The sequence below is a fragment of the Notolabrus celidotus genome, chromosome 10 (assembly GCF_009762535.1).
Source record: "Notolabrus celidotus isolate fNotCel1 chromosome 10, fNotCel1.pri, whole genome shotgun sequence".
NCBI classification, from domain to species: Eukaryota; Metazoa; Chordata; class Actinopteri; order Labriformes; family Labridae; genus Notolabrus; species Notolabrus celidotus.
In genome coordinates this window covers 21,832,638-21,856,102 of record NC_048281.1, presented here as the reverse complement: position 1 = coordinate 21,856,102, position 23,465 = coordinate 21,832,638, and the positions used below count along the sequence as shown (strand labels likewise).

The 23,465-nt window shown below is 39.8% G+C and overlaps 1 protein-coding gene across 1 annotated transcript in view; it reads right to left on the bottom strand.

The window, feature by feature from the left end:
* epha6 (eph receptor A6) overlaps positions 1-22,378 on the bottom strand; it is a 212,857-nt gene extending 190,479 nt beyond the window's left edge. The window contains exons 1-2 of the mRNA XM_034694211.1: positions 21,746-22,378; positions 8,721-8,785 (exon numbers count right to left, since the gene is read on the bottom strand). Coding sequence (XP_034550102.1) covers positions 8,721-8,785; positions 21,746-21,824 — 144 coding nt within the window. The 5' untranslated portion in view covers positions 21,825-22,378. The remainder of the gene's footprint in view (positions 1-8,720; positions 8,786-21,745) is intronic.
* Between the last annotated feature and the right edge of the window lie 1,087 nt (positions 22,379-23,465).

Genomic DNA, 23,465 nt, shown 5'->3' with positions numbered 1-23,465 from the left:
CAGGGTTTAATCATGATGCATTATCACACCATGAGTCTGCATGATAGAGGCTGATATAGGGGCTGGTGACATGACCTCAAATTGATAACACGTTTTTTCCTTCTCGATGTAACATTATTATATCCCAGTATTATACAATGAAATGGGATCATGCATGTTAAAGCTTCTGTTGGTAGTCATGATATAAACATCAGTTTGGAGAGAGATTTTGAATGTCAAACACGACCCCTTCCCACCAGATTTCCTCTCACTCACCTCTCCCTCCGCTCTCTGCTCCCGTAACCCCGCCCACAAAAGAAGTGGCTTCCTAGCAAATAAAGACGACAGAGGGTCGGGGAGTAGCTCTGATTGGTCCGTGGTAACGGGAACGGGGGGAATAATAACATTGCTTGATACAAAGGCATTGGAAAACCCTCTCAAATTACTTCACTTGCAGATGAGTACTGATGGGTATTGTGACTTTTTCTCCAAACCTAGCAGAAAAAAATTACATTTCTTTACACCATTCCAACCAACAGCAGCTTTAATTTGCTTTGACCCCATTTCCACTCAAGTAAGCCTGCGATGCAATACTTCACTCATGTCTGTGACTAAAACCAGCAAAAACATGTTTGATTAAGTCACCATGAGTTCAGTTCCTAGTGTAGCTAGCTGAATTTGTTTCTCTCCTGCTTCCTTGTTTGTTTTCTTAGACATCTACTTCATTTCACTGTTTGAGTTGTGCGAAGTTCTTACTGCTGAGAACATGCCATTTTCTGAGATGGCTGTTTCAGAGTAAAGTTATTTCCACTACCAAGTAGGGACTTTTATTGTGAAGAATTTGTCAGGAATTAAATGTGAGCTTTAGTGGCGCCGCAATTAACACATTTACAGTTGCTCCTTTGACCATGGGTCACATGCACAACTCATCTTGGACTCAAGACAATACGTGATCAGATAAAACACACTTCAAGCAGGTAGATTCATTGTACCAGATATGTTAATCCCTGCTGCGCTGTAACTTGCTGACATCAAACTTCAAGAGAGCACAAGTTTACCTGACTGCTGAGCCACAATTCACTCCCTTTGCTCACAACGACACCCACTTTCAGGACATGAGGAGGTGGCAGTACCCTTTACTTGGAAAGTGGGGCTCAGCTCTGAAGTGTCAGAGCTGAACAGGAAGAAGAACAGGGTTTGATCCTAAATGTTGTGGGTCACATATTATTCCGTTGCACCAGCTCACAGCTGCATGAGTGTTTGGGGAAGTACATCTCTGTCGTGTGAGCACTAAAACCAAAACGTGTATTTAAAATGCAAAACACTTGTCGTGGTAGAGGGTGACACAGTTGACATTATCAAAAAAGAAAACACCACCAACCACTAGACTGAGACACACTTAAAAACTACTTGCTAGTCACCTAAATACAACCGAGGCAAACAAACAATCAGTATCTCAAACTCTGAAAAACAACATAAAATTGGTGACACTTTTAATATTTCATCATAACAGTGATTATTCCATCTTGAAGTGCTTTCTGGTGTTGTTTTTGTTTTGGTGTGATCAAGAGTACATTTGCTGTAACAGGTGTGTGTGTGGGAGTGACTTTAATCAAACTGCAGTGTCTGTTTTTGTATTACACAGTGGCTTATTTGAGTGTTTTTAAGAGGTTTTGGAAAGCAACAGAGCTTTAGATCCCAGACGACCATGATATATCAAACTCTATAAGTAACAAGTTATCATAAACAACTGCTAAGTTTTATGATATATTGCCAGGTTATGCAATGATTCAATAAAATAATGAATTAATGTTGTTTTATTCATCACTTATATCACTTCTCACTGCCTCAGTCAGTGATAGGTTCAAAATCTCTGAGTGATACTGCTTTGTGGCAAACATACAGAGGTTACATCGTGTTGATCCGACTTTATAAATGTTATACTGAATCTGGATTTCATTGGAAATGTAAAAACAGGCTGCATCATATCCATATCACTGCTGTCAGTGATGACTCAATAACTGGCTGCTATCAAAGATATCACCCCGGAGTACACTACACTCCATAGCTCCCTTGCAAGCACACATACATGCACACACCGAGACAAATGTCTTGCTCTAAGCTGAACACTTGTACGACATCGAGGTTGCACAGTCTAATATTTGTTTGAGCCATGTTATGGCGGCGGTAAACCAATGTGCTCCCTGCTTACATAACGCTGTGTTTATACGCCCCCGGTAGAGCTGACTTATTGGATGCTTGGGAACCCTGACAATAGATAAATATAGGATTATTCCCCCGTTTTATGACAGACAACCGCCATTCTTTGTTGTTCAACCTGCATTTTCTCACTTCCCTTTCTGATGTCAATGAGTGAAAACAAAAGGCAACATTAGGCAGTCTTAATCCTGTAAAGCTGTTTCTTGTAATTTAATAAATAAGCTTTTCCTTTCTCTGCTAGCTTTCCCCCCCCATCCACCTCTGGGAAATGACTCATGCATATTTCAGCAGTGTGTCTGCCCATTCTGAGTAGAGCTTATCGTGGCTGCATGCAGACGCCAAATCAACCCTCTTTTCCTTCTCCTCTTTCCGTCTGTCTCTTATTCACCCCTCTGTCGCCCTGTTTTTCATCACTATTCAGCATTTTAGAACATGCAGAGAAAGAGCAAGAATAGACCCATGCATCTTTGCCTTCACCGAAACAACCTCCCAGCATCTCCTCCACTGAAGCATTAGCTTGCCTCTGGTGTTCTCACACTCACACAATTATTAACTTCTTCAGGGGGAAAAAGTTTGCAGAGTCAAAGTCCTTGAAAGATATAGATCAATTGCTGTTCAATATGCACAAATCTAATGAGTAAATCCTTTAAGGGTGAGTGTGTTTTCTAACTCGGAGGATATTCCCACATTCTGTAAAGTCATTAGCAAACATAACAGTCCTCTTTGCATGGTTTCCCCTTGCGGGCGGATTGAATTAGAGCAGGTATAAAATAATCAAAGGGCACCTTGCTGAGCATGACCAAGACATACGATCGTGTTTAAAGTGTATTAACATCTGCTTACAGTGTTCCAATGTGCAGGAGATGCCAATGTGGACCTAAAGGGAGATGCATTCAAGTGATGGGAGAGACCAAGTGCAATTACTTAATTGATTGGAGTGTCTCTGTCTTTTGCTGTAATGTTCACTTTAATTAAAAGTATTCCCAGGCAACATTGATAATCACACATCAGTGTGGACATAGAGAGAATTCAAAGACCAACTCTGCTAATGAACTCTTGCACCACTCAGACCGACGGCTAAAACCAGTGTTTTTCAAATAAAGCCAAGCAGGAAGTAAGAGATGGGTGGCAATGAAAATCAGCAACAAAAAGGAAGCTATTTTTGGTCTGGTCTCCTGATTTGGCCTGTTTACAAAAACACTGAGGCAGTGGGAGCTGCAATGTATTAGTAATTTTAAACACTGTGCAATATTTCGCCATCGAAGACTTCACTTTTTCTCTGAAAATGACACTGGGTACTATTAACTTTGATAACCGTGAATAATTCTCTTCAAGTCTACTTATAAATCACAGCAAAGTCTGAACCACAAGATCGAAAACTTCCAAGATCAGCTTAGGTGGTTTCATCAACATTGTTCTATTCGTGGAATATATTCATATTCATGGATTGATTGAGATTGAAATTCAAGCATTTGCCCAATGCAGTAAATCCAACAGACGAATAGACAAGAAGGTCGACAATATGTACAGAGGTGCATGGTCTCAGTTTTCTGTGAGATAGTGATGGGAATTCTGTCTCTTTTTAGTGATCCACATATTTTGGCTCAGCTCAGCAATAAGAGCTCTCGTCTCCCAAATGGCTCAGGATTGTACCATTTTGTCTTTTATTCAATCTGCCAGTTTAGCAATGTTTTGACCTCTGATTGATATGTGTGCATGTATTTTTCTTAAATTACTAACTTTTATTATAATAAACTGTATCATTCCCAGAATTGCACTGTTTTACATGCTGTTTAGTATTAAAACATCAGAACCTGTGCTGTGAACACCATCATTGCCTCTACCCCTGCATCTTATGCGTCATTCAGTCAATGTGTGGTGTGCCTGTGGTCAAGCGGTGTGGGGAGAAGACCGTCTTTTTATTCTGTTGTATATTAAATAACAACAAAAAGGGGAGAGGGGAAGCCAGCTCTCAAACAGGAACCTGGTCATATTGTTCATGTACAAGAGCCAGCTCCTGGAGCGAGTCGTCCACAATCAACACATCACTGCTGTGAGACTTGGCAAAGTCAGTGAAAACCCTGCGTTTGACTTCATGCTCTTAATATATTTTAGTTTGGATCATTCTACTGATGCCCTGCTAAGGGTGGCTGAGTAGCTGGGTACGGCACACTATGGTTTGTTGCTCAAGGACACTTATTGGAAATATGCAGGAGGTCACAGTGTTTTGTGTTGTAGTTGTTGCACACCACTACTGTACTTGAGGTTAACCTTCCTCCTTCCAAAACTTCTCTCTCTCTCTCTCTTTTTTTTTTAACAAGACTTGTTTACCAGCTTTTGATAGAAATCCATCCATAAATAAACACCTCAATTTCCACTTCCCCTTGACTTTGTATCACATGACCAGCCGTAGACCTGGCAAACTCATCATTGGGTAATCGCACAGGAGCAGTTACTGCATAAGAAATTATTTCAAGATGTGCATTGGGCGGGAAGGACTGACAGCAGTTTATATGCGAAACTAGAAGCAGTGTGCGGCTCTGATAGGCAGCTACATGGTGTACTGCTGTATCGGCCTGATACCAGGCTGTGTCTAATATGCTGGGGATTGACTTCCTCTTGCTGGCTCCCAGGTAGTGAGGGGGATTTAAACTATTTACCTCCCCAGATCTTCACACCTTCCCTCAGGCCCTCTCACCTCGCAGCCTTCAATATTAATGGTAAATCGGAGGATAGAGGATGAGTGAGGAGGGGAGAGGGGTTGACAGCTTAATCATGGAGGCAGCAGGCTCCCTCTCTCCTCTTCCTCAACGCTGTGGGCGGCTGTCACCACGACCTACATGATGTAATCACCTCCATAACCCTGATATGGGCCACTGAGGGCCTTGCAGGGAGAGATAGAGAGACAGGGAAGACAGGGGGGGACCTTAGGGATCTTCCAGCTGAGGATCATTTAAAGTCAAAGTCCACACAGACAAAGATTTGTATCCAGGACAGGGGAAGACGGAGAAGACACTGTCGAGTGTGACCATCCTGCTCAGCCTTCTTTTCTCACAAAAAGTTTGGCACTCATTGCCCCATCCTTTAAATCTCACCACAACATGAAGCAAAAGTTTTATCTTTCAGTGTTCAACAACGCAACAGACAACCGATGTTACTGTTTCTCTGATCCCTCTCATCACTTTATCACCTCTGTGATCGTATTGCGTATTGTCTTTTCAAGATGGAATTTGAATTAACATGCTACCAAGGGTATTCGAAGTGACAAAGATGGTAATTATTTCCCTGCATGAAGTAACACAGCAAGACTGAATCCTGCTTGAAAGTTTGGTCTCAGTCACGCCAATTTGCTATCTTTGTACCTGCCCTGTGCTGCCAGCAAGGTGGTAGTTAAGACTTTAACCCCGCAGTTTACACAGTCGCAGGTTTTTAGAACTGTGACCATAACAACAAACTGAATTTCTCTTGGATTTATTGTATTTTACAAAACCATATATTTAGGACAATCTGTTACACTGAATATCAAGGTTAATTAGTAACTTGCACTTTTTGTCCCCATTTATACTTTGGGTCTTCACAGACAGAAACTAGATTGCTTAAGAAAAATAATAAAACTCTTCCTCTGAATAAAAACTAGAGACTTCTGCTCAGTTGCTGTTGGTTCTTTCAACTTCCTGTTGAGCTCTCTAATGTCAAATATTACTGTCACTTGAGATTAAAACTAATACAGTCATGATGTGTCCAACTATTAAATCCAGGAAAAGGGACCAACATGACCTGAACCTAGACATAGGCTGTTTTCGAAATGGCCTGCTACATACAACCTACTAATGTAGTAGGCAGTAGGTATTGCCTACTACATACTGCGTTTGAATTTAGTATGTAGTATGACTGTTCTGTTCGATCTGTGTTGTAGTACGCTAGGCCAGACGTCACTGGATTTCCGGTTTCGGAATGTGGAAGTAAACAACAGCCAAGCTGATCGCAAAACTGCTTCTTTAGCGTCAATTTCTGATTAAAAAAGTTAGGAGGTGGTTTATATGTAATTTAATAATTTTCACAGCACATAAAACGGAGTTCTCCCCTCAAAAAAAAGAAGAGGAAAGAAAAAGCGAAACGAGCCCTGTGCATTGTGGGAAACAGTACGCGAGGGAGACTGATCCGATGCATGCTGAGAGATTCTCCCGAATCAGTAGACATCTGGGGAGTTTTGGCATACTGCAGATTTTGCACTTTTTCACATACTACTTACTACATACTGAATTTTGGCCAAATCAGTACGTACTGCTAGTATATTAGGCAGTTTCGAAAACAGCCCCAGTGTGACAGACAGCCTATAGGCTTCTATCCCATTCTGACTTTGCTGCTGCTTCTGAATATAACAAGGGGGGCTTTTTTGACCAGTCACTTTGGTATTCATAGAGCTCAAATACGGTCCAAGTGCTGATGCAACATGAGTTTTTAGTCTGAGGATGTGAGAGTTTGTTGTCAGCACATTTATATTTGACCACGCCAATACCTTCAGTTTGGCACCGGCTGCTGTTTCCAAAGTTAAGGTTTTCAGCCAGCAAGATACTTCTGAAGAGCTGCAGGCACTTACTGCCGGAACAAAATGGGAATACACCCTCAGGGTAGTTTACTGACAAAAATACAGAAGTAAGTACAGTACATGCAGTTCTTACACAAGTTACTGAAAGGCAACGAGAGGTGAAATAGAAGCTTTTGCTTTATGAAAGATTTTTTGCTTTCACACCCTCTGCATAGGATGGGCAAGAGATTAACGTGTAGTTGAATGGCGGAGTTTGTGTTGGTTTTCAAAGGGGTAGTGTGTAGAAATATGAATATTTAGCGATAACTAATAGTCAGATTAGACTGAAAGCTCCCTTGCTCACCCCTCCACCTGGTGAGGTGATGGTGGTCTTTGAGGACAAGAAGCCCCTCCTGGGATGCATGATAAGTTTGATCCTCCCTTTGTCAAGTTATTAGGATCATAACTTCAATCAACACAAACTCTTTTGCGCATATCAACCACTCCCTTCTTCTTTGTCTCCTATCCCATGCTTTAAAGCAGTGGACACTCAATAAATACAAAAATGCCTGTGGCCCTCACTAGTTTGTCCATTCTGTTCTACAGTACAAACATGACATTTACCCCCTCCTTATTTATATATATATGGCTCATTCTAAACTACTATATTCAGGTCATTATAAACTTATTTAAACATACTTATGAATATCATATTACTTTTCTACTGAATCTTCCAAAGACTAGACGGTTTTAAGCCTGATGAATGGCCTGATTTACCACTCCCAATGATTGAGGGGGCATGAACCTGACTCGGGACTCACTGTAACAGATTTTTTGTCCAAATAATCGTCACGTCTGGGGTGTTAATATGACTATTTCACTGCCCCCCAACCGTGTCAGCCTCCCCGATCTGGAATCGTAAATATAAAAAATGTTTACAGTTCCAGGTTGGACTGCATCCTTGTTGTGTTCATTTACAGCTCACAAGCATGGCAGTGAATGTAAACGCGATCACACTCCAAGCCAAGTGGAGTATTGAAATAGAAGAACAGCTTGAAGCATCATTTAACAATATTCTTTTACTCATTTTTGTTGCTACATGGCAGGATACAAATCGCCCTCTGTGTCGGTTCATCTTCTGAAGTCACATTTGATCAAGCTTGGTCGTCTCCCACGATTTTAAAATAGGTATAGATCTAAAAGTTGTCTAGAGTGTAGCTAGCTTTAGTCTGTTCTGCTAATGATGTACCTGTACCGTAAAAACTGTACCTTTAAAGATCTTCTTATCTTCTCACCACTGCACTTTATCTCACCACTGCACTTTATCACACCACTGCACTTTATCATATTATCTCAGCCTGTACATATTAGTCATGCCTATTTGTTGTTCTTTTGTATTTATAGCTGATGTTATTGTTATTATTTTGATTTTTTTATTTGTAGGTCTTATTCTTATGCCTTGTACAAAGAGAGCACAGTTTACCTAAGTCAAATTCCTTGTGTGTTCAAGCATACCTGGCCAATAAAGCTGATTCTGATTCTGATTCCGATTTCAAGAAATACAACATTTACTTAATACTACAATATATTATAAATATTGAATATTGCAGTTAACTTTGTAGACAAGTGCTAAACCCTTTTTGTTTTCATTTTAGCATGTAAATAATCAGTGATGTATTTGTCTGCCCCTTCAATGACAGACAGGGTATAAATACATGTTCAGGCGGTAAAACTAAGCGATATTATGGAAGCTTTTCAATTCCCTGGCATATTATTTGTCTTCAGGTGACAGTGTTTTCCATGTTGACAGTGGAGTCTTAATTAAAAGAAGGATTTGAATATGAAACATTGCATTTCTAGTGATCACTCCTATGCTTTAGATCCATTCAAAGTCTATATTATTAATCTTATTGACGCAACAATGTTTCTGCATTTTGAAACAGGCACACTGCAGTGAGATTGAACACAAAATGAGAACAGTTGCTCTCCTTACCCCATTTATAGGATATGTCTTCCATCCAAGCTCTCCAAGTACAGATGTCGTATCCAGCAGCACAACTGGAACGGAAAGAGAGAGGGGGGAAATACAACTATTAGCCATCTGTCAGCACACAAAAAGTCCTATTTTCCAACTGGAAATTGAAATATCAGTCATAAATGTGTTCATTTAGACATTTTCATAATAACAGAAATGAGTTTCTTGAATGAATATTTATGAGCATAGTGGCGTTCTCAGCGGGGGAAACATTTTTAGCACTTGATACACAATTTGTGATCTGATGGATTGCAGTCAGATTACTGTCAACAGTCCATTCCCTCCTCAGCCATCCCTGTATCTCATCCACAGCTGTACTACAATCTCAGCCACAACAATATGTTCCTCTTCTGTCTGTGACTGAGACAGCTCATGAGATGTAATCAGGGATAGATCAATCCTTAAGCCTTCTCGTGGCATGATATTTCATCATGCCAAATATCAATCAACACCCTGCTGGAGTTTTTTGTTTGAGAGAGGTTCAATGTGTTCATATATGAAGATATTAATTCACAAAATGTGACATTTTCATTTGAATCTAACCTTCCAGGTAGCGTTAAAAAACGAAAGTAATCCTGAACAACATTTTGTCTTGCTCTCAAGGACAGTAGATTTAAGAATTCAGGAGGAAAATGTTCTTCGTAGTGACAATTGTTGTATTACTTTACAAAACTGAAAAAATGGGGTTCACCTACAATTGCAAAAATGTTAAGAAGTAATCAATAGACACACATCCTATTGCATTTTCAAATCTATAAACATTACATGGAACCCATCCTTGTCAAATGTGCTAAATGCACAACACGTGTAACAAAGCAGCTATGTCCTAATTATCTGCTGATGCACTGCATCATGGAGTGAGTATAAGAAAATAGTTGGTATTCAGGTAGATAGTGATAGCTGGCAGAAAACAACAATACCAGTCTCAAGAGGCCAGTCATTTCTCTCGCATGCTCTGAGTCATCATTGTCAAACCTTATCATTAGCTGCCAAAAATGCCATCTTTGAAACTTGTCCTTCAGCAGCCATTGACCTAAATCATAATCATTCTGCTGTGACTCACATAAGCTTTTGATGCTGATACTGATAGCTGACAAATGACACTGTATTCTTTAACTTGGCTAGAAGCTGAACTTTAAGTGTCAGTCAGGCATGAATGTCCACTTACAGCCCTGGAAGTGGTCCTAAGGGGGCTCATTATTCCAACACAAATCTTTATCAGTGACAATATTTTCTGAATAAATCTCCATGAATATAATTGCTCTGGGATAGTCAGTTATTACAACTAAATGTGTATCAAAGGAGGTCTTTTCATTGCTGTTTTATTATCATTCATGGATTACGATGGCAAGGCAAAAAAAAAAGATCAGTATCTGTGAATGTGCTCAAGATCAAGGCAAGCACAAAGGATGATGGGAGATTTTTGAATCTGCCTGTTCGCCAGATATGAACCAGTGCACTTCTGATGGAGTCAGGTTGACATAGATCACCCAAACATCTGCTCGCTGAGGTTTTCACTGTGTGTGTTCACATTTCGTTGTCTGTCATTGACAACTAAATGCTCCACTACCTCAAGCCATCACACAGGGAGCCAGTACAGGACACACTACAGTGACACAATGTAACATCTGTTTTGGAGTGAGACAAACTGATGTGTCACAACATGCAAGACTTGACAAACCCTTGAAGTTAAAGGCATTCACCCTGATGGTACACTGAAGTAAAACAAAACTGGCACAAAATAGAGGTAGATTCTTTGCAACATATAGCATGGTTTCTTGGCTGATGATTGCACAGAAACATTATGGATAAGAATGAAGATTTTTTTTTTTGTGTGTGTGTATGTGTGGTTTTGGGTCTGCATTGATGGACTACTCAGTAACAAATGTATCTTTGATCATAAACTTGTCAACTTCTCATGTAGTGTATAAAATGAGACACAAAAGTATATTATAGTGTGTAATAATCAAGCAGCAACCGCCGGTCTCAAACTATGAAGCCCCTGCCGAAGTGTTATAAACTGCAATTCATCGATAATCCGCTTGAGGCTGGCTGCAGAAACACTTATGCAGCATTAATAAACATGTTCAAAAAACAGCTTGGCTCTACGTAGCTAATTCCTCTATCGGCACACACTGTATGGGGCGGTGAATTTTTTTCTAACGCGACAGTTCAGAAGATATTAAGATTACAAGTATTTGCCCAAATAAGGACATGACTGACATGACTCCCGGTCGGGAACGCATAGCTGTTGGCTAGGAGGCTCAAACTCCACCTCTTTACGTCACACTATGCCTGGTTGAGTTCCGCATTTCCAATATGGCTGCCTCTGACGATTTGCTTCAAAACAGCACTCAGGAACAGATGGGTGACGTCACGGATACTACGTCTATTATTTATACATTCTATGGTAATAATTTATGATGAAAGATTATTATGCAGGATGAGGACAATTAAGGGTTAAACAATATGAGATTTCAAGAATTAAGTTGTACTTGTGCGAAAACAACGTTAGATGAAACATAAAAATATAGGAGTAGAGAAAAGTTGTAAACTTATGAGGATACATTTTTAAATTAACAATATCAAAGTCATAAAATTCAGCGAATAAAGTCATTAACATATAATAAAAATGCATATATACAGGATAAGATTAAACTATATGTAAAGTATTTACATACAGCTTTGATTACAAAGAAACCATATTTCTTGTAACATGAGTTGAAAGCTGAAAACATGTCATAATATGCTGAATAGTTCTGCAATTTACAGTACATGGGTTTCCTTTATAAGGATACACAACTTTTGGAGCCTGCCTCAAAATCATTACAGTAAAGCTACTTAGAATCAAAACAACAAGCTAAAAGAGAGAGCTCAGAGCAGCTGAAATCAGTCAATTCTTAATTTTTATAAAGGAAAGAAGATACAACAAAATATATGACTTCAAGTTTTACAGTGTAAAACTACAACACTCTTTTTATCATATTAATATATTAATCTATCATAGAAATACCTCATGTACATGACTTTTTATGTTACTTGACCCAAAAAAGCTCATCTTTTGACCCATTTTATAACATTAATATGACCAAGCCTACATATTTACTTTAGGCTAAACCCCACTTGTATGCACTGTGGTGTCTTCACCTCACCAACCAAAAACCCACCGACACATACCAGGAAAGGCAGAAGCAACGAGCTGCTTAGATAATGTTAATGGAGTGGAACTTCCTAATGTGCCTCAGAATGTCTTCTAAAACAAAATGGCAATGTGCCCTCCCCGAAACCTGGATAAAAAATTAGGGTTCTAAGAAAAGTGAAATGTGCACCCTCTTAGATGTAATGGCAGCATTATAGAAGTGTCATCTCTATTCAGATTCTCGGAGCAAAAAGGGAGAGCGAGAGAGCGAGAGAGCAAATGTGAAAGAGAGTTAAAGAGTGAGACAATATTATTTATTTTTTTGCTTGTTAGTGGAGTGTTAAACGTTTCTGATGGATTCTGCTATACTTTCATTACACTGGCATGGTTGTATTTTCGTATCCTTTTTGGGATACTGTGTTAGAATAATTCGATAACAATTTAATAACCTTGAACCCCCAAATTTGCTGTGAAATATCAACCACATAAAGAGCACCAGGGCCTGTTTTTAGGACCAACACAAACATATTCCTCCTCTTACTTTTTGAAGAAGAGTCTGGCTTTACCAGGTAGTGTTTTTCTCTTATCTGGACAGAGTGAAATCCACACCTGAGGAACAACACCTGCTATTTCATCCTTTACTCTGAACCACAAAGAGAGTTTTTGTAGACATCAAAACTAAAGGGTTTAAGAAAATCCTGTTGTGTCACATAATTTAAGACTAGCTGAAGAAAACAGAGATTAATATGAAAATGTGCACCATTATTCTATTGATCGAGCACCCTGTAATCCCAGCAAGAGAAGACTCCATGCTGATCCTTTCAGTCTCTTCTTCCCATCCTGTCTCCTCTGCTCTGCTAGCTTAGCTTCACATTTACTCTATGTGTAATGGATTTGGATCATTTCCACTGTCTCTGTGTGACATTTTTTGCCCATCAACGCAAGGTCTGAGCCATGTCAGTGCCAGCGCCAGGCTAAAGTAGCTGGCAAAGCCAATGATGTTAATAGACACCATTAGACTACTGTGAGCAGGTTAGCAGCACAGTCCCTGGAGGACACATAATTACTGAGAGTTGGCTGTGTTGCTCAGTGCACTGAGCAGTTTCACACTTCAGTTTGCCATAAATAAAGAACAGCTGATGAATACTGAGAGGCTGGAAGAATATCAGCAGAGACTAAGTTGCACCCATGGGGTCAAAACCTTGGGCTTCTATCTTTAAAAGAGAATCATTCTGATCCTGATGGAGATGTTGTGCAATGTTTATATATGATATTTTATATTGTAATATGACAAGACAAAGGTTGTGCTTGGTTATTTATAGGACACAAAATGATGTTGAATGAAATCTCTTATGTGTTGTGTTTGAAAGTGATGTAACAGCAGTTTCAGGGGGCGACTTGACAGCAGTGCACAGTTGGCCTCCCTGAAAAAGATATCAGTTGTACTGAAGTACTGCTAGCTTAGATCAGGATGTTCCTTTTTTTAAAGATAGACGCTTTTGACCCATGAGTGCAATATAGTATCTGCTGGTTATTCTTTAACACTCAGCTGGTATATTAGCTATTTATTGACTTGAAAACATCACAAATATAAGTGTTTTTAAGGAACAAAACATGGAGAAAAAGTTTTACACAACACATCTGTTGTGTGTAAATGTGTGTGTACTTTAACTTAGTGTCCCTTTAGGCTTGGGCAAAAGACAACTAAGCAGCAGGCCCATCAGTGCACACTAGCACTGCCTGTTTGTACAAAACTATCTATCCACTCTTTCTCTATCCCTCCATAAAGTTATCTCTCAGCGAGGCACCCACAAACCCTGCCTGGAGCTGAGGGTCCTTTGGGACCTCCACTGTTTGGATATAAATAGACTCTGAGCTGGCCAGCTCATAAATACCTGGGCTCCAGCAGAATGATGACATCTCCTGTCTGGCCTACAACCCACGCAGGCCACACAAACACCTGGAAATAACAGCAAACCCAAAGACACCCTCATCCAGTGTAACTTTATACAAATTACAGTGGGAGTCATTTGAGTCCTCAGACATACGGCAGAACTGGCTGTCTACAGCTACATTTATGAACTCCTTCATCAAGTATAGCAAGGAGACTTACAAAAAACACCCCCCTTCAAGTTGTTTTTTTCTTTTTTTCTTTTTTTTGTGGTGAGGATAACTAAGCATTGCTATTTGAATATTCATGACTGTGGCCGGTTTGGTGAATCAGAGGGATTTTTTAGAATGCAAGATATGTTCAACTTGGAGAGATTTAAGAACGTTGTGTCAGTAAATCTCTCTTAACCACGTTGTTATTGCAACACCCTGGTTTGTGTTGCGGTGAAAGATTAATGAAAGACTTTTAGTATGCAGTGGAGCAATATTGTGGTTCAAGAAAAGCAGAGAAAACCTCACTTCCAAACAAACCAAAACCTTTCAATTTGTGAGCTCCCTACATACCCATTCTGGTAAACAGCGAGTCTTGTTAAGAGACAAACAGCAGCATTTGATGAACACAGACTTGTGAAAATTGATTTGCTGAGTATATCAGTGAGGATTGCACATTGTCATTTAGTGGTGATGATATACTGCGAAACGGAAATTTGTCCATAGCAGAGACGACCTGACAGGCATGACAAGGTTGTTGACACGTCTCCACACTCGGCCAAGATCAAACATTCAACAACATAATGAATGGTAGCAAAGCTAACATTCCAATGTGGTTGATTTGATCTATGATAGGCTGTGACTGTTTTTAAACCAGAGATTAGTGAAGGGAATTCTTAACAGTAAGATGTGATTTAGCAATCAGCACTGGTTCAAGTAGCACTGCTACAGCACAACAGGTGTTTAAATGAACTGTTAATTAGTGTTTAAAGGTGCAGTGAGCAGAAATTAGCAGTATGTAGCAGAGCAGACTGCAATAAAACATACGTTTGTTGAAGAGGCTAAGAATACACCAGACTATAAAACGTGTTTTGTTTCTTTAATCTTAAAATAAACCTTTAATATCTACACTAGGAGTAGGTCCCCTCCCACTAGGGGTACAACGGATCAAAAAACTCACGGTTCGGATTTTTCGGATCAGCAAAAAAAAAGAAAAAAAAAAGAAGACAAGACAAATATAACTTTGTCCTCCATTTATTTTGTAAAACCCTCATAATTTTTTGCCCATTCAATAAAAACAAGATTCAACTCAAAATGTACAGCTTGTGCAAAGCACCCCATCTGTGGGTCCAGTCCTGCCTCATTCACTGCATTTCATGGCATGGCAAGTGAAGGAGCAGAGGAACTTCAAAAGTTTCACTCCATTCTTCTTTCATTTGCTGATTTTCACCGTCCACTTTTCTTTGAGCTGCAAACTGTGAACACACCGTTTTCGTGCATTCTAGGGTCCTACAGCTGGCAAAGTGCCAATATGTGAATCGCTCCATAAACTAAAGTGAAAGCTAAAAATTGCACTCGCAGCAGTGGACTCTAAGAGACCCAGTAACAGACTGTCTGCGTATCTGACATGGAGACAAGTCCCGCTAAACACACGGTGACCCGACCAAAACACAGAGTGAAGGAATAACAGTTCGGGGGCCATAAATAGGCGGCTGGATGCGGTCCGCGGGCCGCGTATTGACGGCCTCTGGTCTAGTGGGTGCACAACGGAATTTCATAACGTGGCTCAAGCACATTCAGTATTCACTGTATTTCACAGGGAAACCAAAATGCTCCCATACATGTGACTTACAAGATGCAGGAGGGTTTTCAAGTTCCTCTGCTCCTTCACTTGCCATGACAACAGCTGCGCTTGACGAGTGAGTGTGGATTGAACATGCGGTCATCACGTGAACACGCGCAACTTTTTTCATCAACCGATCCACGGACCACGTTCGTGCCGACCCGTGGAGAGGCATCCATACGGATCACGGATCAACGATGATCTGTTGCACCACTACCTCCCACTGAGGCCTCCATCCTGCACCGCCATGTTTCTATGCTAGCAAACAAGTAACATACATGTTTTTGTATTTAGAAGAGAGTGGTAGTTGTTGTGTGCAAAATAATTTGTACTGATCGACGTTTTAGATACCATGGTAACAACTTGACGAATGGAGGATCATACTAATCATTCATCACAGGAGCTTCTTGTCCCCAAAGGCCACCATCACTTCACAGATGAGATAGGTGGGCAAGGAAGTATTTCAATCTACAGTCTGACAGCTATATGTTAAATATTTCCATTACTACATACATTGTACCTTTGAGCACCCATGGAGTATATCAGATTTGTTCTGTAAGATAAGGTATAAATAACCATTTATGATATACTTATTATTAGAATGAAAACAAGATTCAATTGACAGGTGTGTGCCTTTCCAAATCATGTCCAATCAATTGAATTTACCACAGGTGGAATCCAATCGGGTGTTTTATTTTTAACAAATTAGCGAAAATTTCTACAAAACATTTTTCCCTTTGTCATTATGGGTTTTGTGTGTAGATTATTGAGGGAAAAAAATAATTTGATCCATTTTGGAATAAGGCTGTAACATAACAAAATGTAGAAAAAGTGAAGGGGTATGAATACTTTCCGTACCCCCTGCATATATATATATATATATATATATATATATATATGTATATATATATATATATATGCATGCATAAATGCTCATGTTACAGAATCGATAAAGCTGCAAATACTGTGACGGCAGGTTTGAAATACCTGCTCATAGTGCAATGCACAATAAAGCCTAAAGGTGGCAGAAGCCAAACCACATGATGCAGGGCACGTCTTAAACCAATACAAATAAGCACGGATAAGGAATTAAATCCGCCATTAAACTAGAAGCAATGGTACTGAAGCGATTCTGATTTTTGCAAACACCAGGCAGTTGGAAGCTGGATAGGCGAAGCTAAACAAAAGAAAATACTGCAGCAGCATGTGGAACCTTCATCTACATGTGACAACATGCCGTTCTGATCAGCTGCTAGAAACAACAGATATGCCTGTTACACAGGGCTGGTTTGTGCTGAACTTACAAACACTAAATGAAGCTTGAAATATCCTTTAGCTTCTGAACAGTCTCATAAGAACTGTGAAACAAAACATTGGACTTGCATTTATAAACTACTCAAGGATTATGAACACAATATTCTAATCTATGCCTATCTCTCAGGGCCTGAATTTAAAGCGTTGTCAGTTGCAGGATACTGTAAACTGTGCCTTTGCTGTTGTTTACAACAATAAAGAAGAGCTGCTGAAGTAAATTCTGTGTAGGGCATGGTCATTATCCAAAATCAATGTGCATCTTGATTCGTATCTTATTGTGGCCTCTGTGTCATGAAATGTATCACATCATGAGGCTGTGGGAAATACTCAGCCCTATTTCACACTAACGTGTGCTCACAGACAATATACAATATCCCCTTCAACATGAAACCACAAAGGAAAGTAACTTAGTGTATTTTTTTATTTTTCCCCTTGAAAGTTACATTTTTCATTATGTTTGGTAACTCTTAATGTAATATTATCACATTAAGTTACTCCAACCCTGCACAACTTCACCTTTTGGGCAAACTGTACCCCTATTCAGCTTAAAGCCCCTGAAAGTATTTTTTTTTTGCTGGTTCGGAAATTGGTTAAAATAAATAATAATGCCTTGAGCTTCAAAAAAGCCTTTATAAGTAAATAAATAAAACATCACAAACAAGACTGCTAAATTACTTCAAGTGATTTTTTAATGCCTGAAACTACTTCTGGGGAGCAGTGCCCGACAAAGTGATTTACAGCACACTGCAGAAAGAGCAGTTCTCTGCATTTTTCATTACAAAGATGCAATGAGTGATGCACTTCACTCAAAGAGAGCAGCAGCAAAAACACTTCTTACACATGTTTAGGACAAGATTAGCAAAGAGACACAATGCACGTTTTGTCCACAGAAGCTTCAGAACAACACAAAGTGACAGTTCCTCACAGGAGCTTTACATTAGGTGTAGTGAGGTCGTCAAACTTTGTCAATGAATGCAAATTATAAAGAGACAATGCAAACCTTTGGAGGTGGAGCAAATCCAAAAAGGAGCTCTGTTAAAATATGCACATTGTTAGTTATTAAGTAGCACATGTCTAAAACGGCACATTCCTAAAATCTAGATAAAATGTATTTCTGTTAAAACAAGGAAAGTCTAAGATCCAATTTCTGTCAAAACGAAAACATGCTCTCTAAAATGACAATGAATAAATGTTCTTGCTCCTGTGAAACAATAATTCACAAGCACAAATGGTTGCAACAAAAGCACACTGCAGCTTGCAAAAGGTGCAGAGTTAACATTTTTTGGCTGCTCTGTATCAGCTGATTGATTGACAGCACACTGCAGAAAACTCTGAAACTTCTTCATCGTCTATAGCAGTGAAGGTGATCTTGGTGCTCTGTCAGTGGCACCACTGAGAGTATACGCTTTGAGCGGCCATCTACATAAATACAAGCAACGAGTTGCATTATTTCCGTGATGATTGCACAGCCAGGCCCCTTTGAGACATGCAATCACTAAGTGCGACAGCCTGATATGCGGTACTCTGCTCTGTATTTGTGGCTGACTTCAAACTTTCAAACATCTAGCAGTGTCTCAGTGAGATGCATTCACTGACTGAGGGGCTTTCATTTGACTCAAAGTAGGGGGTTGCTCTTTTGTGATTCTTCATGGCTGAACTGCTGTCCGGAAAAACAATCTAAATAATGTCAGAAGTGTGGAGCAAAGAAATCATCTTCCAGTTTACTTGGTATTCCTGCTAAGGAAAATTCTACTAGGGCTTGAGGAATAAAGACGGCAAATCAGATTTGTGAATGTTCATTATGTTTTATACAGTGTCTGTAGACTTCACAATGGAGGAAAATGGGGGATAAAAAGAATACAATTAAATATAATGGGATGAGATGTATTGGTCGGGAAAACAAGCTTGTTCAAACGTGGCAGAGAATGAGTATTGAGCTTTGTTGTAGCTGTCTGCATCCCAGCTAGGTTGATATAAGGGATAGCCTGATGCAAGATAAAGCACACAGGTGAGAAGCAAAAGGTGATTGGTTTCTTTGTTCAACTAACTTTGATTTCTAGTTTATTAAAATAAATAATACATTGCCAAATCCCCAGTCTTTGGAGTTTTCTATCTGGTACACATTTTGTACAGTACCAGAGCTGCACAATTTGGTGCAGCAGAAGCTCAGTCCATAGGGACTTGGTTTGGGAACCAGTGGGTCGCCTGTTCAAGTCCCGGTATTGACCAAGTTTGGAAGTTGGACTTCTAGCTGAAGAGTTGCTATAGTTTATTTCTTAGTCACTGCTGAGGTACCCTTGAGCAAGGCACTGAACCCCAACTATTTAGGTGGCTCTGGTCTCTTGGCATCCTCCTATACTGTTTGTGCATCAGTCCTACTGTTCTGTAGCATGATCTAACACAAGAGTGAAAAAAATGAATATCCCATGGGGATTAATAAAGTACATCTTCAATCACGACACCATGTACAGTTGTGCTCATAATTCTACGCAGGATTTATGGTTTCTTGGGTAGTTTCTGTTGTCTTTATGATATAAAAAGAGTAAACACAGTTGTTTGATAAAAATTTGCTTCACAAAACACTGACCATGAGTGAAAAAAAAAAGTTTGTCTCTTATCATTCATATTCTCTGAAAAATGGCCAAAATTCACAAATTCTGTCAGGGTATGTAAACTTATGAGCACAACTGTATATACTTATTTCATGGTTATAAAGAGGTTGAATCTTTATGTTAATAGATATTTAGATATAATCATTATTATTTATTTATTTATTGCAACTATGCCAAAAACAATGAATTGTGCAGACTCAGGGTTGACCGATATTGTTTTTATTACTAGTGCATGACACCGAGCTGATATGCATTTATACGGTTAAAATAAACAATTGTCATCATTTTGAATGGGCACTTGCTTAAGAAAACAGGATATGTCATCACTAATTACTGTACAAAATGATGTATAACTGCAATATAGGTGAGTTTTTATCTCTTAAGACTGTACACTTTTTACAGTTCATGTGTGTATAAACCAGTCGTACAAGTGCTCATATTTTTCACTTAAGTGAAAGTAGCAGAAGTTGTTGAGGAACAATAGGTGAGACAGGGGAGTGAGTGAAAACAGACCTAGAGGGAAAGACACACCTGCAGTGGAGCCAATGTAGCGCACTTTGGACGCATACATTTTAATGACAATCTGTAAAATTGAATGCCAATAGGGTAAATCAGCCAAAGTTATCAACCAGTCTGATAATCAGGGGACCAATAGTGGAGTCAACTTTTTTTAAAAATTCAGATACTATCTTAGTGAAAATATGCAAAAGAAGTGCCAAAAAATAATTGCAGTAATATGTAAGCTTCAGCACCTCATGAGTTCCTTTTCTTTTTTATCTGAGTATCTACAGCGTTCCTATTCTGAACTACAGCACTCTGGACAACAACTGAAATTTCGCTGTCGAGGTCCCAGACCAGTCAATATGAGAGACTAAAGTACGATTTAAAGCAGACATCAGTTCAATCATTCAATCTGTGGCGGAGAAAAACACAAAGTGAGCCTGTTATGTAGCATCTGTCTCAGAGTACAGGGAGTAGCATCGCTCTTATTGAACTGAGAGAACAATAAAATGTAACCTGGGGGGCAGATCCCTCTGTGTCCTGCACAATCAATAAAGCTATTTTAAACCACACGGATGCTGCAGCTGCGTGTGTGCACATGAAGCTGTAACAGAACACACACCAAGAACAAATAAAAAAATTGGGGCCATGTCTACACAAACACACACACACACACACACACACACACACACACACACTCCAATCATACTTAAAACAGTTGGAACGTTTCCAAAATACATGCACATGCAGCAGTGTTGCAAGTCTTAGGCAATAAACACTTTGTCACACCTGCGCAACATACCACAAAACATATGTGGAAATATTTGCATTATATGGAAACACTTAAAAGTGCAAACAGACTTACAATGCACTTTATAAATGTGGATTTGGATACCATGGATAACCTGGATTTGTGCATAACCTTAACATCTGCATGCAAAATCTAATGCTCAGAACACACCAACTGCACAAAACACACTGCACACTCCTGAGCAGACAAACACACATGCTCTCTCTGTCACCCACTTAATGATTCAATCTGTGGCTGCTCTTCTGTCTGCTGCATCTGTCTGTGTCAGTCTGTGTGTGTTATGAAGAATGTGTAATTAAAGCAGCCTCGAGGGTTGACACTTCAGCAGCTGATTTCCATAAAAACTCCTTTTCATTTTATTATCCAATTTAGTATTTGGAACACAAAAGTCAGATGATGAAATCTGTAAAACTTTTCTCAGACAAATAAAACTTTAAAACGAAATAGTTCTGTCATTATGCATTTGGAAACAGAGAGCTTAGTTTGTGATAGTTTAGACTGACATAGCAAAGTGAGACTTCACAAATCTTCGTGTGCAGAAATTGCTTTTATGTTCCTTTTTTGGTCTATAGACCTCATATCATGTGCCATCTTTTTCAATACCAAAAAAAAACTTTAACAAAGGAAAGGAAAAAAGACTTGACACATCACTCTTTTTTTGCAAATGCATGAATGTTGGGAGTAAGTGACCATGTCTTTCGGATTGTATTTGAACAGCCTCCATGATGGTTTACTGGTTTCTCCTTCCACTTGTAAGGTGCCTTACTAATTTATATCTTCCAGTATTACTAGTTCAGAGTCCTAAAGTGTCTTTTAAGTTTCTAAAATAAGTTGGTGATGACAATCCAGTATCGTATTTTAGAAGTGGGTCGTTAAACTCACCTTGGTTGCCATGGCTGAAGCGCGGGAGGACAATTCCAAGAAAGAGTGGAACGAGGAAAAATCTGTTTCCAAAACTCATGTTTGCTGCGACATCTATCACCGGTTGTCACTGAGGTACTTCAAGCCGAGAGGCAACGGGGTCAGAGTCAAGGCAGGTTCCTCCACAAAGCACCTATCCGCTGGTCCTAGTTCTTACATTTGGTCCGGGTCTGAGTGAACTGCCGGCTGACGGAGCAAGAGGAGATCCATCTTTCTTCACCTGGAGCAAGCGACGGCGACGGCGCGGAACGGAGAGGATTTGGATAAAAAAAAAAATACCTTGAGTGACAAAATGTCCAGACAAGGTGAGAAGCTGCAGCTTCTAACAACTTTGTAAATTTCCAACGGACTTCACTCGCCAATATTGCATTCTTTAGAGGAAACAGTCTTTGTTTTAATTTCACAAGAAGTGAGACCCCGTGGCGCACGTAGTCGTGACAGGCTTAAAAATCCGATTGTTGGCTCGTCAGTGTCTCGGACTCTCAGCTCCCTGTCTCCAGACTCCAGACCGCTCCGCTGCAGCAGAAGAAGGGAAGGTGGATGGAGAAATGATTGGGATGCAGCGGAGGAGAAAGTGAAGCAGCGGCTTCAGAGGGAGACTGTGCGCATCTGTGCAGGATGCTCGGCACTAGAGGGGGTTCGCTGACAAGGCAATAGCATGTGTGTGTGTGTGTGTGTGTGTATCTGTGTATGTGTGTGTGTGTGTGTGTGTGTGTGTTATCTCATTGGTTCAAGTGCAGCTTCCCATTATTTTCCACAAGTACTTCAAAATTCCCAAATAGAGCTGTGTCCTTCCAACATTTTATTCTGACTATGTAAAATCCCATTTGTCTGTTAAAATTTTGACCCATGCATAGAACCTTTATTATGTTTATTCAAAAACAGCTCTCTGCAGCAGAACACTGATATTTGATGTTTAACTATGTTGCTGCAGGCATACTTAAATCCTCTTTGTTGCAGTTAGAAGGGAAGGTGAACCCTTAGTTCTAAAAAGTAAAATTATGGGTGACTCCAAAGAAGAAAAAAAACATAAAAACATGTTATTACACTCAATGAATTCCTAATTTTATTTTATAAAACTGACCGGTGGATAATGAGATAAGCGCACAGTTTTACAGATGGTATTTCTCTCAAGTCCCATTAAAGCTAGGGTTGGTAGTCACGGAAAACTAGCATGAATTTGAATGTAGTATTTCCTCAGGACTCCGTCTAACAACCCCCTCCCTCCTCTCGGAGCTCCTCCAAAACGATGCCGCGCTCACATGCACTAGTGCCGCTGCTTTGCGACCATATGATCGTGACTGATTCAAAACTGGTCCTCAGCACATCGTTTGTGTTTTGCACTACGTCAAGTCATGTCTCATTCAGCGGTAAGAAAACACCAAAACATGATCATAGTGAAAGTTAAAAACACAAACAAACATGGCTATTTTTAGTACTCCCTACTGTCATGCTAGCATTATCCAGTTGTACCAGTGGCACGATATCTGTAGGACTTCCTAATTGCATTTATTCTTTTGCTTGTCAGGGCCCCCGTGGGGAGAGCATTTTAGACTCTGATCCGGACTATAGTCTTGAGCAAAGCACCTCATTGGGTCAGAGGGGACAGGCCCGAGGTCGAGCGAAAGGGGCAGTAAATAGAGGCAGGGGAGGCAGAGACCGGGACGGGGAGTGCACGCCG